This window comes from Drosophila hydei, unplaced genomic scaffold, assembly GCF_003285905.1.
Source record: "Drosophila hydei strain 15085-1641.00,03,60 unplaced genomic scaffold, DhydRS2 tig00008114-arrow-pilon, whole genome shotgun sequence".
NCBI lineage: Eukaryota > Metazoa > Arthropoda > Insecta > Diptera > Drosophilidae > Drosophila > Drosophila hydei.
The window spans coordinates 8,271,179-8,287,845 of record NW_022045827.1 but is presented as its reverse complement, the minus strand read 5'-3'; the positions used below and the strand labels follow the sequence as shown (position 1 = coordinate 8,287,845).

The 16,667-nt window shown below is 40.5% G+C and overlaps 2 protein-coding genes across 6 annotated transcripts in view; one reads left to right on the top strand and one right to left on the bottom strand.

Moving 5' to 3' along the window:
* The first annotated feature begins 271 nt into the window (after positions 1–271).
* Positions 272–3,223, top strand: LOC111596059 (equilibrative nucleoside transporter 3). Its single transcript, XM_023310108.2, has 5 exons — positions 272–841; positions 1,622–1,922; positions 1,981–2,460; positions 2,532–2,814; positions 2,874–3,223. The coding sequence occupies exons 1-5, from the start codon at positions 548–550 to the stop codon at positions 2,983–2,985; spliced, it is 1,470 nt and encodes a 489-aa protein (XP_023165876.2). The 5' UTR covers positions 272–547; the 3' UTR covers positions 2,986–3,223.
* Positions 3,224–7,748: 4,525 nt separating this feature from the next.
* LOC111596118 (1-phosphatidylinositol 4,5-bisphosphate phosphodiesterase classes I and II) overlaps positions 7,749–16,667 on the bottom strand; it is a 68,660-nt gene continuing 59,741 nt past the window's right edge. For 2 of the 5 annotated variants that reach the window (XM_023310183.2, XM_030224531.1), the window contains exons 11-17: positions 14,906–15,066; positions 11,560–11,773; positions 10,631–11,494; positions 9,746–10,214; positions 9,291–9,677; positions 9,076–9,220; positions 7,749–8,631 (exon numbers count right to left, since the gene is read on the bottom strand). In XM_023310183.2, coding sequence (XP_023165951.2) covers positions 8,362–8,631; positions 9,076–9,220; positions 9,291–9,677; positions 9,746–10,214; positions 10,631–11,494; positions 11,560–11,773; positions 14,906–15,066 — 2,510 coding nt within the window. In that variant the 3' untranslated portion in view covers positions 7,749–8,361. The remainder of the gene's footprint in view (positions 8,632–9,075; positions 9,221–9,290; positions 9,678–9,745; positions 10,215–10,630; positions 11,495–11,559; positions 11,774–14,905; positions 15,067–16,667) is intronic. The other 3 variants (XM_023310184.2, XM_023310187.2, XM_023310186.2) reach the window with 3 other exon arrangements.

The window sequence follows — 16,667 nt, the reverse complement described above, 5'->3', positions numbered from 1 at the left end:
AATTAAAACTATTATGAATAAAGCACATAAATGTGTAACTAACTGTTCTTTTATTTTCGTATTTATATTTAATCATTTTATTTAATATAATTAAATTAAACAATTGTAGATTAATAAAATAAATATATTAGTTCTTATAGTTAATAAAAGGGAATATTACATTTGAATTTAAACAGCATATCAGATTGCAAGCAGTGTGGCCGCGCAACTTTCGCTAAGAAAATACCAAAACAAAAAATACTAAAATGCAAAATACAACTCTGAGCACAGTAAGAACCAAAACATTTGTTTTTCTTACACAGTACACAGTTGTTAATTATTATTGTTTATGCGTCGTGCAGTGCAGCGACAAGCGGACGGGAGCGAAGTGGAGTGAAAGATAAAAGCGCGACTCAGCGAAATTAGATACGAAGCGAGAAATTTGTAACACATTAAATATAGATATATAAATATTGCACATGTGTCTGCGTGTGTGAATGTGGGGGTGAATTATTGTTGCTGATGAAGTAGCAAAGATTATAAAACAAGTAACGGAAACAGCTGTAGAATGCAACGTAAAGAAGATCAAGAAAGGTTGCTGAATGCGGAGGAGGGGCAACAGTCGGAGCAGGAAGATGACTCAATGCTGGGTGGGGAGCAGGATAACGCTAGTTTTGTGCCTGCCTTTTCGCCACAGTACAACATCGACGATGACGAACGTTGTCTGCTGGAACGCGAACAAGACGAGGTGGTGCAGTTGACCAATGCTCCGAGAAGTGGAGCTGCCTTAACCTATTGTGTCTTCTACCTGCTTGGCATTGGAACGATGACACCCTGGAATTTTTTTGTCACCGCCGAAGATGTAAGTAGAGCGAGGATAGCAACTTGCCTACCCTATTTCCGTCCCGCACTCTCTCTGCTTCCATTGAGCCCGCATTGTGCATTTACGACGCTGTCTAAGACTTTTCTTATCTGGCATTGTTTTTTATGGTTGTTGTTTTCGTTCTCTTTCCCCCTTGTTGTTGTTGTTGTTATCATCTCTAGTTTTTCTTTGTTTGCGCTATTTTGGCTGAGTCAAACGTTCCCCTCTCCCTTGCGCCGCAGCTCAACGAGCAATTGATTAACCGTTACTGCCTCTTTGGACTCGGTTCACCCTGTAACCATTTATGGAGTGTATCGGGAATGCTTGATTTGCTATTGAGAATATTTACAAACTGATATTACTTTAAATTTATATGAATTATCATACATTCATATCGTTTAAAATACAAAAGAATTTTATTAAAAGTAACAAATCTTTTTTATAGTCTTACTTTAGTATAGAAATCTAAGCAACGCCTATAAAGCCACATTCAAATTGTTTGGAGATCAATTTACAGGGTATTGCCAAGTCAGTACACTAAATTATAGCAGTTTTTGCAATATATCGTCATAAAGTTCTAATTCATAATATATATAAACTCTTACAGGGTATCATATAGCTTATAGAACTACTCTAACAGGGTATCAACTAGTCGGCGACACTAAAGGCAGATATCGAACAAGTGTGTTTCCCTCATTATACAACTATTACAGAGTATCGCCAAGTCAGTCATCACGCAGTCACTGACACACACTCAACCGCTTACCTTACCATTTGCAGTATTGGAAATACAAATTCCGCAACACAACACTGAATGGGACACAGCCCGATGAGGAGCTGACACCTTTACAAAAGAGCTTCACCTGCGACTTGGCCTTGACAGCGACCATATCTGGCACCACGTTCCTTTTGCTGAATGCCGTTTATGGCCACTATGTGTCGCTGCGAGCCAAGATGCTGGGCACACTCTTCACCATACTCGTGCTCTTCGGCATTACGACGGGATTCGTGGAAGTGAACACGGATAAGTGGCAGGAACAATTCTTTCTAATCACCCTAATCATTGTGGTCATACTCAACAGTGAGTGAATCATAGAGATGCCTTTATGCCCGTATTTATATGCATTTGTTATTTCTAGCTTCTGCTGCGACCATGTCGGGCGCTTTGTATGGCGTCGCTGGCCTGTTCCCCTCGGAGTATATGACAGCTGTGGTCAGCGGTCAGGCCCTGGGTGGCATTATAACAGCTTTGGCATTCCTCTTGGTGCTGGCCTTCGATGCTGGACCCTCGGCTACGGCCTTCGTTTTCTTCATCATGGGCGCTGTGCTCATTCTCGGCTGCATCATTTGCTACTCGCTGATGGCGCGCAAGGCGTACTTCCAGTATTATCTGGAGGGCGGAGACAAATTCAAAGTGATCAGCGCGCTGCCACCCTCGCACAGCCGCGAAGTCGAGGAGACAGGCGTGCCACTTGAACCGATTTTTCAGCAGGTATTGGGCAAGATCTACGTGCAAGCGGCATGCATCGCCCTGCTGTATGCAACGACCTTGTCCGTCTACCCAGCGGTGACAATACTTATGCAATCCGAACATTCCGCCAGTCACACCGTGTGGAGTGGTATGTCTAACAGACTGATATTAACAGTCTTTGCGCGGCCATAAAGCCTAAAACTGTTTCCCCTCTTCCAGATGTCTATTATCTGCCCGTTGTGAACTACCTCTTCTTCAATTGTGGTGACTACTTCGGCAGACTGTTCGCCGGCTGGCTGGAGTGTCCGAGGAATCAGTATACGACGTTGCTGTGGACTGTGGTGCGTGTGGTTCTTGTGCCGTGTTTCCTCTGCTCCAACAGTAGCGAGCATCAGTTTCTGCCGACGCTGGTGAAGCACGACTACACGTTCATAGCTATGATTCTAATATTTGCGCTATCTAATGGATATTTAACAAATATATTGCTCATAATGGCGCCAAGGTGAGTGCCTGTGGATGCCCTGTCAAAGGAAACCCTCATATCTATAATTACTTTTGCAGGAGCGTCAAGCAGCACGAGAAGGAGCTGGCTGCATCCATAATGGCTGCTTCGTTGAGCGTGGGCATGGCCGTTGGCTCGCTGCTGAGCTTGGCCTTTGTACAGATGCTGTGACTGTTATCTTGCCACTTCCCACTCCCAATACTGCGAGGTGCCTTAATCATAGTGTAAACAAATTAATAGTTAATCAATGTTTTTATCTATATATATTTTTTATATTTTTTTACGTCCCATTTTGTGTCAAAATTTTACCATGTCTGCAAGACGAACATATCAAAGCGAAATTATTTTATTACCTGTAAGCTTTTAACATATGGTTGTCGAGCTTTTTATATAAATATTGTTAAAGCGATAGAGAGGAGATCAGCTTAATCAAAAATAAATGTAAAGTCTTTGTTTTTAAGGTAATTCTGTTTGTTTAACGTTTATTTTGGTTTCTGCAGATCACAACAACAATGTGGATTAATTCGATTTAAATGTAGGTTTTAGTTTTTAAGTTTTAGTTTTCCATTCTCGTGTTTACTTTGACATTTAACTAATGAACTCCACTGTTAATTATGTGTTTTATGTATTGTATATATTGACATTGACCGCTTACACATTTATTTATTGGAAATTACACTGTTTTTTTTCATTCGTATTAAGTTTTTTCGCCCTGTGTATCAACTGGTAAACTGTTACTTTTTATTCAAAATTTAACTGCCAAGTGCACATTGATAAAGTAGTTGGTAACGCTCACTGGTTATTAACTGCACTTTCACTCAATTCCATATGCTTTCAATTCAGTGTTGAGTGAGACTCATTGAAACTGATATTCCACTCAATATAGTTTAGCTACGATTTTGTACTCAAAATAATAAAGTTCGAAAATATGTCAAACAATTGAGTCTTTTTACTAACAACTTTTACTCAAAAGCTGTTGAGTCATCGCTTTGCCGCATTGACGCTCTTTGACTAGTCCGTTCAGCTCGACGAATAGTCATCACGTTGTTCCTCTCGCACAGCGACTGACTCTCCCTTTTATTGCAGCTTTCCTTTTCAGTCAGACCAATGCTCAGAGATCAGAAAAATTATTACTCAATTATTTTTGAGCAAATGCAATTGGTTGGTAATGATATTCTCATTGAGTGATAATAGTATATGCTGCCATTTTGTTATGCTCTCTGAGTGAGTCTTAAGTGACCTGCAGCCATTTTTACTTATTTTTGTGAAAAGAATTGCAGCCATTTTGTGTTCTCTTTTTTTCAAGTGTAAAGTGAGTTTCGGCCATTTTGTTTGAACTCCAATCACAGGGCGTTTCAATGTGTTTAAGGATTTCTTGTTTAACTTGAATTTTATATTTAGTGCACAACTGTAAATTGTTAATATGCATTAAAACGTTATTTAAATTCTGCTTGACATTTAGAGATCGTTTGTAAAACTGTAAATGTTTCTATACTTTAACAATGGGGAGCACTTGAATGCGTCTGGTCTAAACATTTAATTAGCTAAGTTATTTTTTTTTAATACTTATGCAACAACAAATTCGTTTGTTGTTCTCAAAATTCTCTATTCATAACATACAATTTTCATTTTTCAATTATTGTGGCCTAATTTTATTTAAGTTTTTCATCTTCTTTTGGTGTTTCACACCGTTTTTGCTTTTTCCTTTACTTTCAATTTTCAACTTTCAACTTTTTGCTTTTTCCTAATATTTTATTATTATTTTTGAAACGTACAACAACAAATCAAACAAAACGAAAAATTGGGCGCATGCAATTTTTTTGTTTTTTCTGCTTGGAATGAAAAATGAAAAGTTAAATTTGAATTGAGGAAACAACTACAACATTAATTTGCAACTTTGAACAAGAACAACACCAAAAACAACGACAACAACAACAACAGCAACGACAACACACAGATACAGTTTTATTTATGCTTATGGACTTATGTACATACAACACCAAAAAACTATTTATTATTCTTTATTTGCTTGTTATTTAATAGTTTGCATATATTGTTTGTTCTACTATTTGAATTGTGGGCCAATTTGTTATGCACTCACACACATACACATATATAAACATACACATATATATAGAAAATTGTGTTGCCAATTCGATTAAAGTTCATAGACATTTAGACGTGACTATTATGCAATAAAGGAAACAAAAACAAATCAAAAAGAAACACACGTACTTATATATTGTATTCACCTATTTTTGTTTTTTTTTTTTAAGGATAAGGGCGGGGCAGAGGGCTTTGTTGGAGCGTTGCTTGGCGTTAGTTGGAGAAATATTTCTTTGGTTTTTCCATTTCTCTACACACAAACAACAATTAGCGGGCGGTAATTGGGAAGTAGGCGGGGCAATTTTCAAATTCGTCTACTCGCGTAGCGCTTGTAAAGTATTTTCTTTTCTTTTGTTTTACTTCTTTTTTAGCATAGGAAATTACAACATCTAAGGTGGTTCTGCCGTCCAGTGAAATGTTCTTTCAACTTTCGTTTTATACTTTTTCAATATTTTCTTGAAATTTTTTGTTCATTTTTTTTTTTGGTTTTTGATTTTTTCTCATTACATGTATGCATATACAGTAGGGAGCAAAAGTGTTTCCATAGTTGACACTTTCAACTTTGTGAGTCGATAATTTCTAAACGAATGAAGCAAATCAAAAAAACTTTTTTTTCCAATAATATGTATTTAATTCTTAACAAATTGCCGTATATAACAAAAACAAAAGTTAATCAGTAAAATATTCAAACGAGGAAAACTGAAACAAAACGCATGTGTACAATTTTGCACCTTCCGATATTCTTACTTTGGTTTGATTTCTTAATTCTCTTATCGGCAATAGACATGCAGTTTTACCTTTATATGTTTTATTTATGCATTCTACACTTTTATGATCCAGAAATCCACGTGTTTCTTATTATTTGAAGTAGATTTGTTAATTTTAGCAATTAGTCTACAAAGTACCGCGAAAAAATGAAGAAGCGTTCGTCAGATGTTGAAAATAGTATTATTAGCCTAACTGAAAGTGGCTGTTCGACTCGTAGTACTTCAGATCAGCTTAATATTTTTCATTCAGCGGTGTCCGAAGTCCAGAAAAGACGCAATGGTACATCCAAAAACACTATTAAAGGCCGCAAACGACTCTTAAAGGACTCTGACGCCAGACTAATGGGAACTGATAAGTTCCTAACACCGAAGAAAGCATCTATGGACATAGGGAAAGACGTGAGTCGGCGGGTGGCTAGAAGAGCACTAGCTAAGGTTGGATATGTGGCAAGTATGAAACAAAATAAACCAGCTCTATCCGAGAAGAATGTCAAGGGTCGATTGAAATTCGCCCGGGAACACAAGAACTGGACTGTACATGATTGGAAACGTTTTATCTGGTCGGATGAATCCAAGTTCAACCGTTTTCAATCAAATGGCACGCAATACTATTGGCACAGGTCCGGGGAAAAGCTTCAAAAACACCATGTGAAGCAAACCGTTTAGCATGGAGGAGGCAATGTCAAAGTTTGGGGATGCTTTACTTGGTTACCATTGCATAAAATTGATGGTATAATGTTAAAAGAAGACCATCTCAATATTTTGAAAACCTGTCTACCCAATTTTTTGGACAAGTGTGCATACCCCGTAAAGGAAATCATTTTTCATCAAGATGGGGATCCGACGCACACTGCCAAAACTGTCCGCGAATGGTTACAAAACCAAGATTTTATGTTGATGGAGTGGCCAGCTAAAAGTCCCGAACTCAATCCGATTGAGAACCTGTGGTCAATCGTGAAGCGACGGCTCGGGCAATATCAATCAATGCCATCCAACCTAGACGATCTTTGGAAGCGTGTAGAACTGAAGTGGAACCGAGTTCCAAAGGAAACCATAGAAAAGTTGGTCGAGAGTATGCCAAACTGAATAAAAAATGTAATAGCTAATAAGGGCTTGTGGACAAAATATTGATTTATAATCATATTAAATTTTTTTCACTGAAGGTGCAAAATTGTACACATGCGTTTTGTTTCAGTTTTCTTTGTTTGAATATTTTACTAATTATTTTTTGTTTTTGTTATATACGGCAATTTGTTAAGAATTAAATACATATTATTGGAAAAAAAAGTTTTTTTGATTTGCTTCATTCGTTTAGAAATTATCGACTCACAAAGTTGAAAGTGTCAACTATGGAAACACTTTTGCTCCCTACTGTACATATTATAGTTGGTAAAGATTTTGGTTTTTGTTGTGGCTCTGTAAATTTTGGATTTCGTTACAAGGCAGCTTGGGTTTACCTACAAATCAAATTGAGTCCGGTTCAAAAGTTTTCTCTAATAAAGTTTTCCATTTTCTTTTCTTTTTTGTTTTTTTTTTTTTTTTTTTGATTGTCGCTAAAGACGCGCACAGCTCGAGGCTAGTGCTGCTCAAACTGTGCGGTCGCCATTTTGGTATTTGGTGTTGTATAGGCTGTGTCTGTGTAACTGTGTGTGACTGTGTGCGCGCGTGTCTGTGTGCGTGCGTGTGTTAGCTTGGAAAGTGTGAAAAAACCTAAGAAGAAGAAAGAAAACATGTCGACATCGAATATTTATTGTTTACTTAAACAAATGCATAAAAACTAAAACAAGAAACGTAAATTTAGTGACTAAGAAAACGTAGAAAATAAATATTTGTTGCACATACAAAAAATTGACTAAAATGTTTGCCGAGGCCGAGGCGGAGACTTGTGCTTGCCTCGACTCTAAGTTCTAGAATGCGCGAGATTCGTTTCACAAATTTGTGCGAGAATTAAAATCAATATATATATAGATATATATATATATATAAGTATACATATATATTTATATAAATTATTGTAAAAGTAAATTTGATATATAAAAAGTAATACACACAACCACATTAAATAGTAGAAATGGAGCACATGGCGAGAGTGATCCTCTCTCTTTCTCTTTCTCTGCCTCAAGTGAGTTTTCCTCTTTTTTGTTGCTTTTTGCTTTTCACTTTTAGTTAAATAAATTATATATAGTTCATATGCTTAATGTTTTAGACACTCAGAGTTTCAGCGTAGTTCGAATAGGAAGAAACCGTACGATTTCGGTCTAGAGATAGAATTATAGAGAATTATTGTAAGTGTCTATATATGTATATATATATAGAGATATAGGTAAACATATAAGTCATTCACATACATAATAAATACACCGACTATTACAGTTATACTACATACACATACATATCTGTGGTATATATAGAAATACATGCCAGGAGAGTTCTACAGCTAGTTTGTTCAGTTAGAAAACGAGTTTCCTTTCAGTTACAGTTAACAGTTACAGTTACAGTTTAGAGTTTACAGTTTACAGTTTACAGTAGTTATTCTTTAGATCTATAAAACTAAGCGCTACGAAGACTTCATTTTGTTTTCCTTTAACACAACTGCCGCGAATACTGAAAACTGAAGAACAACTTTTCGATCGTTTTATTTGTATTATGTTTTTGAAGATCGCCGTCGTGCAGCTTACGTCTTCATCTCCGCCGTAATGCTGTTGTGCGACTTGGCTGGCGATATGGCCAGGCCAGCAGCAGCACTGCCCACAGCTCCTCTGCCATCCAAGTTCAAGGTGAGATTATTGCCAGAGCTCGGAGCTGAGAGGCTGCTAACAGCTGCCGATGCCGACGATCCGCCTGACGTGCAGCCATGATGATGCGGTCCATGGAAGAGCACCAGGAAGCCATTGTTCGAGACACAGCTGCGAGATTCAGCGTCCTTGTCGAGTATTTGACGTGCCTGCCGGAACAGTGGAAGAAGTTAGAGCAGAGAAATTTATCAGGAATAAATTAACTCTTTTTAGCTTGTTTCTTATCTTTATAAAGGAACAAGTTAGAAGAAGATAAGTTGCTAAGATACATGAGATAATAAATAAACGTTTTGAAAAAGATTTGCTGTAGTTAGTACAGCGTCTCACATCGGTGTATAGCTTGCTTGGTTCAGGAAAACTTTATCTAGCCAAAATGTCTATGTTAAGTCGCTTCATAGGACATCTGCATTGCCTGCAAGTATTGTGTAGTTTCACCTGGTTACAATCTAGTTTTACCTCACAGGGATAAACTCTAAACAGACGAAAGGCTTATTCTATATAGTTCAATACTCCATAGTGCAATGTGTCTCTCCTCGATCATAGCTTTATTATATGCTGCTGACAGAGAGTGGATAGCATTCAGTCTCGCCTACCTTCAAGCGATGCTCGGCTAGAGCATTGCGCACAGCATCGTGCTGCTTCTGCAGCTCATCTGTGCGCTTGTCGAATGTTTGCTTGAGACGCACGCGCTCCGCCACACCGCGTTCCACCACAGAGCTGGCCACCTCACGTTTCATTCTGTGCAAATATAGAAGTTGTTTATAAAGATAAGGAATTAATATATTTCATTCACACTTCTGCTGCTTACCTGACCAGTTCGTCGCGATCTCTGTGCACCGTAGCCAGATTCTTGACCTCATTGCGTCGCGCCTCCTGCAGCTGATGCATCACCTCGCCGGTGACCTTGTCGAGCGACGCCTTCAGCTGTTTGGTTTGACTGGCTTGCGAGTTCTTTAGCACCTTCTCAGCGGCCGAGTAGATGGCCTCATGGTACTTCTCCTGCAGCTCTCGATACTGTGTGGTGTACTCGCGGCAGGCGTAGCGCAGGCGCGACTCCTGTGTGCCTTCCAGGCTGCTGGAGGCGGCCTCGTCGCCCAGCTCACCGGCGCCGGCGCTCTCCTCGCTGCTGTCGCCCAGATCGAGCGGGCAGGGCGGCACCTCAACGCCCGGCTCACTGTACGGAGAAAGACAATTACTAATTTCAATGGCGTCATCTGGCAGTGGCTACAACCCCAAAGCTTTAGTCGCCCGCCGGACACTTACAGGCTCTTGTTGCTGAGACGCTTCACCAGCTTGTTGGTTATGGTAAACTTGGGCTTCTTGCCCCCGTCGAGCGGGCTCAGCTTCTGGCCAGCGATCTTCAGCTTCTCCTTGTCGTGCTTCTTGCGCAGCGACTCCAGCTTCTTCTCCATCTCCAGCCGCTTCTCGCGCACCGACTTGTGCTCGAGTATTTTCTCTAGCGGCTCGGCTATCACCAGATCCACATCAAACTGTGAGGACTCTACCTGCCTGATGGATGTGCTCACCGACTGGTCCAACGAGTGCTGATGCTGTATGCCCGACGTCACAATCGAGACGCTGTCATCGTTGCGTCCTCCATCGGGCCGATCCGTCGGCTGCTCCATGCTGCTGGCGGTTATTATGGAAATGCTTGCCCGATGCTTGGGCGAGGTGGCTAGCGACTCGACCGGACGCAGCTCCTTCTTTTGGCCACCTACTTGGACGAAAACGACTGAAGGATCAGAGACAATCGAGCAGAGAAAAGAAAGCGAGAGCGAGCGAGAGAGAGAGAGAGAGAGAGAGAGAGATCGAGCGAGTAAAGGAGGAGTTCGGATGGGGTTGGGGGGTTGCGGGTTGTTTTTTTTTTTTTTTTGGTGCAGTTTGTGTGTCCGTCAACCGTTTTGTGTGGTGGTGGTGGTGGTGTTTGTGGTGGTGTTTTATTTTTTTTTTTGGTGGGTGCGTGTGTGCGTATAACCAAATCCAAAATCCAAAAGTTTAACCGAAAGTTACATGACATACAAAAGAAAAGTAGAAAGAAAAGAAAGTAAATTAAAATTCAACTCGAATGCTACGAAAATCCTTGGAGCCCTGGGTCCTTTAGCCAACTAAACTTGCAGGTGGGCCGTGGCCCAACTACAACAAACTTACATGACTTGGACAAATCCTCATCGGCATTGGCCACTGCATCCGTCTCATCAGTCAGCACTGAGAGCTGTATGTCGCGCTTCTCTAGCTCGCTCTGGTATTTGATGGGATTTGCCAGAGCCTCGGCGAAATTGGATAGATCATCGGGCACGTAGTCCTTGACAACGACGCACAGGAATAGCGAGGCCAGCGCAATGGGCTGACCCACCTCGGAGCGCAGATTAACATGACGATAGCCCGGACAGAGCCCAATCACGGGCAACACTCGGTGGCCAATTAGCTTGCCGCCCTCCTCGTAAGCAGCCAGGCGTATGCTGGCCAGCTCCGGCAGCACCACCTTCTTGAACACGAACGGATCCTCGTCGTAGAAGGGATTCATGCCATTGTCGCGCACCGTCTTGGTGCGGAACTTCTTGCGCACCGTGTCCGCCGGCAGACCGTACATGTCCACCTCGACAAAGGTGTTGACGCGCTTGTCCGTCAGAAACTGTCCCGAGAGCACAGTGATGGAAACGGTGCCAGCAATAATGCCATCGACTGTGCTCTCAGCGAAGGGATCGAGCCGGCGGTCGGAACGCCGCATGAACTCCGGCTTTAGCAAATAGCCGGAGCGTGCGTTGTACTCGAAGATGCCCAGATTCAGCTGCATGGCCAGGTCCAGCGTCTGAAAGTTCAGCGCCACCAGCTGGCAGCCAGCGTTCCAGAATAGCTGCGGCATAAAGTTGGAGCTATCGAAGCGTGTGCCCGCCGGATAGACGCGGGACAACTGGTGCTTGTTGTAGTTGACAAACTCAATGGGCCGCTCCTTAAGCAATGTTGTCGCCTGCTTCTCATCGAACGAGGACATCTCATAGCAGCGATTCTTCTCTGTGTAAGCAAGTCAAAAGATATTTTAGCAGAGTGAAGCCGTATTGCGGATTGATGGCACCTACTCTCTGCATTCTCAAAGGAGCTGAAGTGTATGGGCTGCACGTAGTTGACCAGCGCTGAGATCTCGGCGCCTGCCTCCGTCTCCTTTTGTGCCTTATCCGGCGGCGGCTCATTGCCGCTGGGCAGACTGGGCGTTGTATTGGGCAGGGATTCATCGTCGCTAGAGCTGTCCGAGTCCGAGGAGCCGGTGCTATCCTTCGAGCTCTGGCGTATTTGCTAACGAGTAGAATAGATTTTGTTATAAAAAATAAATTTGATTGAATTGAGAATATATAAATGTAAATTTTAATGGTACTTGGGCAAAGGCTGTGGAAGGTAAGGATTTTGTTGAATAAAGTAAACAAAGAAGTTCTACTCTAGGCAACTTGTAAGGTCAAGAGTGAGTTTTATACAAAGGCTTTTGTATGTTCCGCGTTTTACTACTAGAAATCATAGTTTTTTTGTACAGCTATGATAATTCTTGCAGCTCAAGCTAAAAGGGTATCTATGCAAATAATCATAGTCATTTAATAGGGCGTGTCCGACAAGGAAGGGTAGTCTCTCTCGAGCCAAAGCTAAGCTAGATAGGAGATATGCTAAATATAAAGTAGCTGATGTTACTTGATATATTTTATACAATTTTTATACCAAATCAAACTTTTGAAACATTCACAATATTCTAAAAACTGTAGCTAGATATCGACTGATTTAATGAACACAAAAAAGTTATCGATTACTTGAATCAAACTTGAGCTGCGCTTGCTACAGGCGAAGCTACGTTTTCAGTTTTAAATGTCGAGAGGGACTTGCTCATACATAAGGACAGCCAGAAGGACGACAGGGCTACATCGACTAGGCTGCTTATATTGATCAAAAATATATATATACTTTTGAAATTCATTATATATATTATACATAAAACAAATGATTCAAATATATTAATAAATATTTATAAAAATAGATTTCTGAATTTAAAAGTTCAGTGACAAATTAAATGTTTGGGCAGAGCAGCAGCAGAAGTGATGAAACTATGAATTGGAGTTGAAAAGTGTTTGATATGTGTATATATGTTATACATGTTTACATATGTGTATAAGTATTTATTTTGAACGATGATAAATTATTGGCTGACATTATGTGAAAAATTGCAATATTTATTATACACAGCCAAGAGCTGAGTTGAACTATGCGACCCAGCTGGGCAGTATGAAAGCTTTTAAAATGTTGCGTTGTTATCGCTGCAACAGATCCGACAGGCAGCGAGGCAGCGAGGCAGCCAAGCAGACAGATGAACCAATGAACCGATGGACCGCTGGAGTCGGTGGTAGTCAATGGGGTCGGTGTCGATAATGGAGGAGCAGCGCATAATGGCAAGAAAATGGCGCAGATTGTGTTTCCTGTCGACGGAGGAGCAGAGGCAGCAGCAGGAGCAGGCGGCGCACTAACAGTAGCTGCAGGACTTCGCATAATGCGAGTCCATGTCGATACTGTATGTTGCATTGAATAAAGCTCACAACGACAACTGAGGCACAACAGTATCTATGATGGCAGCCCCCTTCGTCGTTCATTGTTGTCCCCTCGCCGCTTGGCTATTCAGCTTGCTGCATTTTCCATTTTCCGTCTCGATTCGCATCGCATTCATGTTGAATTGAATCCATTTGGCTTTCAGTGCAACACAAACCATATTCGAGAGATACCACTTCTGCACTTTGCGCCATCGACTCCCTGTTGACCGCATCTCATGTGGCCTCAAATGCAATGCAACACTCACAGTGCTGCCAAAACTGTGCGCCGCAACGGAAGAGCTGCTGCCATTAGCTTGAACTGTGCAGCCCCAAACATGTCGGACGGGCGGTTGGTCGCTCGCATGGTCTGGCGGTTGCTCTGGCAAAATCATGAATAATGATGTGTGCCCCAATAAAGCAAACTGTGCAATTAAATTAATATGCATAATACTCATGAGGCTTACAGAGCCATTAAACTGAGCACTCTGCAAGGATATGACGACCATTACGCAGCCGCTGGCATATTGTCTTGGGTTTTATGGCAAAAAAAGAGCGGAAATGACAAACATAAATAGGAAAATGCATTCTGTTCTTGGAAATCAAAAGCTAGCATGAGCTGAACGAAATGAAACTGAGCTGAGAAAGGGAACAGCTCATTAATTAATCTAACAGCTCAAAGGTACGTTTTTAACTTTGAAGGATGAACACAAATTGAGTTATTATGTCATTTCTAGTTAAATTCTTCAGTTATATACAGGGCATTATATATAGAAGTCATTTGACCTAGTTTAATATGTTGCTTGTTGGAGCTGAAGCTTGAGTATATGAGATGTGCTCAATTAGCATCGTTTTATGCCTCGAATCAAATGGCAAATCATATTAAATATTTCAACAGCTAAATGTTATCGATAACTGCAATAGTTGCTGGGTCTATGGATAGATATATATATATAGACAGATAGATAGAGAGACAGAAAGATAGACAGTTACATAGAGAGATAGATAAATAAGTAATATCGATTGATTCACTGCATTATTGTACAGCTTAAAAGCTATAGTTATAGCTTAATAGACATAGCTATACCACACTCTAGATATCTTGAAAAACGAAATTCAGCTTGATTAGCTCAGCTGACTACAAAGCAAAAGCAGTCGAAAAGAAAATTTAATTTCCTTTTGCAATTGCAATGCCTTGCATAACGTCTAGAAGAGTATAAAGCACATCCAGCCCAATTATTCTGCACACTCTTAAAAAACAGCAGCTTAAAGCTAATTAACATGCGCTGCACATAAATATTTAAATGCTTCAGCTAAAGAGTAAAGCTTAATATATTGCTGCATTCGTTTGGAAGCAGTTTTTATGCTTGTGTCGCAGCTTTAGCTGGATCAGGAAGTTGTGAGAGGGAAAAACTCTTTTTCTCGTTTATACGGTTCGTTGACTGCTGCTGGTCATCAAGCAGCTCTTCAAATTCATTTATACAGCTTTTCCACATGTCTCAGTGAGTGAGTGGCAGGCGGGAACGTGTGACGGGGGGACAGGGGCTTGAGATTGTTGTCATTACGACGTATGTAAACTCAAAGCGTAAACACAGCAAACGATGACAATCAACATCAAGAACAACAACTGAATGCCCGCCCAGCTAAGCAAAGGGAAAGCGGCAGGACATGGGTTGGGGCAGACAAACAGTGCGACAAATCAACCGAGTCCTGCGGAGTCGAGAGGCAGCAGGCATCGCAAATAGAGGAACGTGTGTGCGTGTGCTGCTATTAAATGCAATTACAGGCATGCCATTTCCACACCCACACCCACACCCACACCCACACAGACACACACACATACACACGTAGTTAGATCTAAACTTACTTGCAATGGCGGCGCATGTCCTCCGCCAGCGCCGCTGACAATGTCACCATTTGCGGCGCCTGTCAATGTCCGTCCTGCTCCAGCGCCAGCCTCGTCCTGCGCCGCGGCAGCCACTTGTTGTGCATTGGCAGCTGCTGCTGCCGCCTTGGCAGCCGCATCAACTGCAACAAAAAATCATTGAATAAATAGTAGATATATTATGCCATAATAACGAATAACAATTGGAATGCGAAAGAGTTGAATGGGTTTGACTATAAGACACCCTGTAGCTAGATAACAATTCGTATATAACTCTGAGCATTGTATCTTGTGCAAGTATTATAGAGCCGTCTCAAGAGATTCAATATCAAATATGCCCGAAAACTATTTTTTATTATTGATTTTTTTATTAAAAAGATTGAAATTAAGATTGAATATTAAATTCTTGTTTTAATAGCAAAATTAAAAAAATATATATATAAAAAAAGAGCCGAAGTCTATTTCAATTGTCATAAATTGTTAATAAATATAAAACTCTTAAGCGTTAAAATCTTTAATACCAATTTAATTCTGAGCGCATGTAATGGGATTTATTCTTAATTTCACTCTTTTCATTCTATTTCAAGCACAAAGCGGGAATCTTTTAATTTTCCATCGGAAAAGGCATATTTTCATTTGGCACTACTATTTTTATGAACAACACTGTATATAATCTATATAAAAAAATAATTATGACTATGTATATATATATATATACATTTGCAATAGCTTATCATGCCCTTAGTCCCAAATATTTTTGATCACAGGGTAACTGTAGATTTGTCTTTTTTTGTTACAGTTTTACTAAGAAGCTTTTAAAAAATGTTCGTTCCCTTAGTGCAAAATGCGTATAATGAAATAAATTAATTGCATAAAGCTAAAAATTGCGGCCAAGAGAGGCGTTGGCTGTGCCAATTGCACGATTGCGTTGGGATTAGGTTGGGTCAGGGGTTGGCATCTGCGCTACGAATACTCCCCCCATGACTGCCAGACATTAAAGGAGGAGAGCAAAGTCAGAGTGCCAGGCCAGCTGGGAATGCGACTGCAGGCAGTGGCAAAAGTCATTTGCATTTATAAATTGGCTTTTCGCAATTCATGAGCAAAATGTCAACTGGCTGTTGCCGCAAAATGGCATAGAGTGTCAGCCATGGCTAAATTGTGCACTTGTGCATGCAAATGGACGCCAGCACGAGTTGCAGCAGCAGACGCGTCTGTGCCCCATTAGCCGCGACACGAAGCGCACAACTAAATACATTTATATGCAAAATACCAATAAAACTTTACAAAGACGAAAAATGCCAGACGCCCGCAAGAGACGAGTCTTCAAACAGTTTCACAACATATGGCTGCGAGTCAGCAATATTGATTTGATCGATATAATCAGTTCTCAGAGCTCTCAGCAAGCGGCCATTATGCAAAACTAAAACTTTTTTACATTTTAAATGTTTGTTGATAGCTCGACTTTTGTAATGGCATGTGGAAAGGGCTTGAATTGCATTTTTAAATGGTTGATTGAAACGATATCATAATTCTAGTAATTTTTTACTGATTAATATGTCTGAAAAAAAAAACATTTGGACAGCAAATGACATGAATGGCCTAAGCAACTGTTCCATGTAAAACTAAGTCTTGGATACATATTTATTTTCTTTATTTCTTATCAATATTCATATTGAATTATAGTTTACTGAATTATGATTTGGTTCGTCACATTGTCTAGCTTTAATTTGATTTATTATGATTT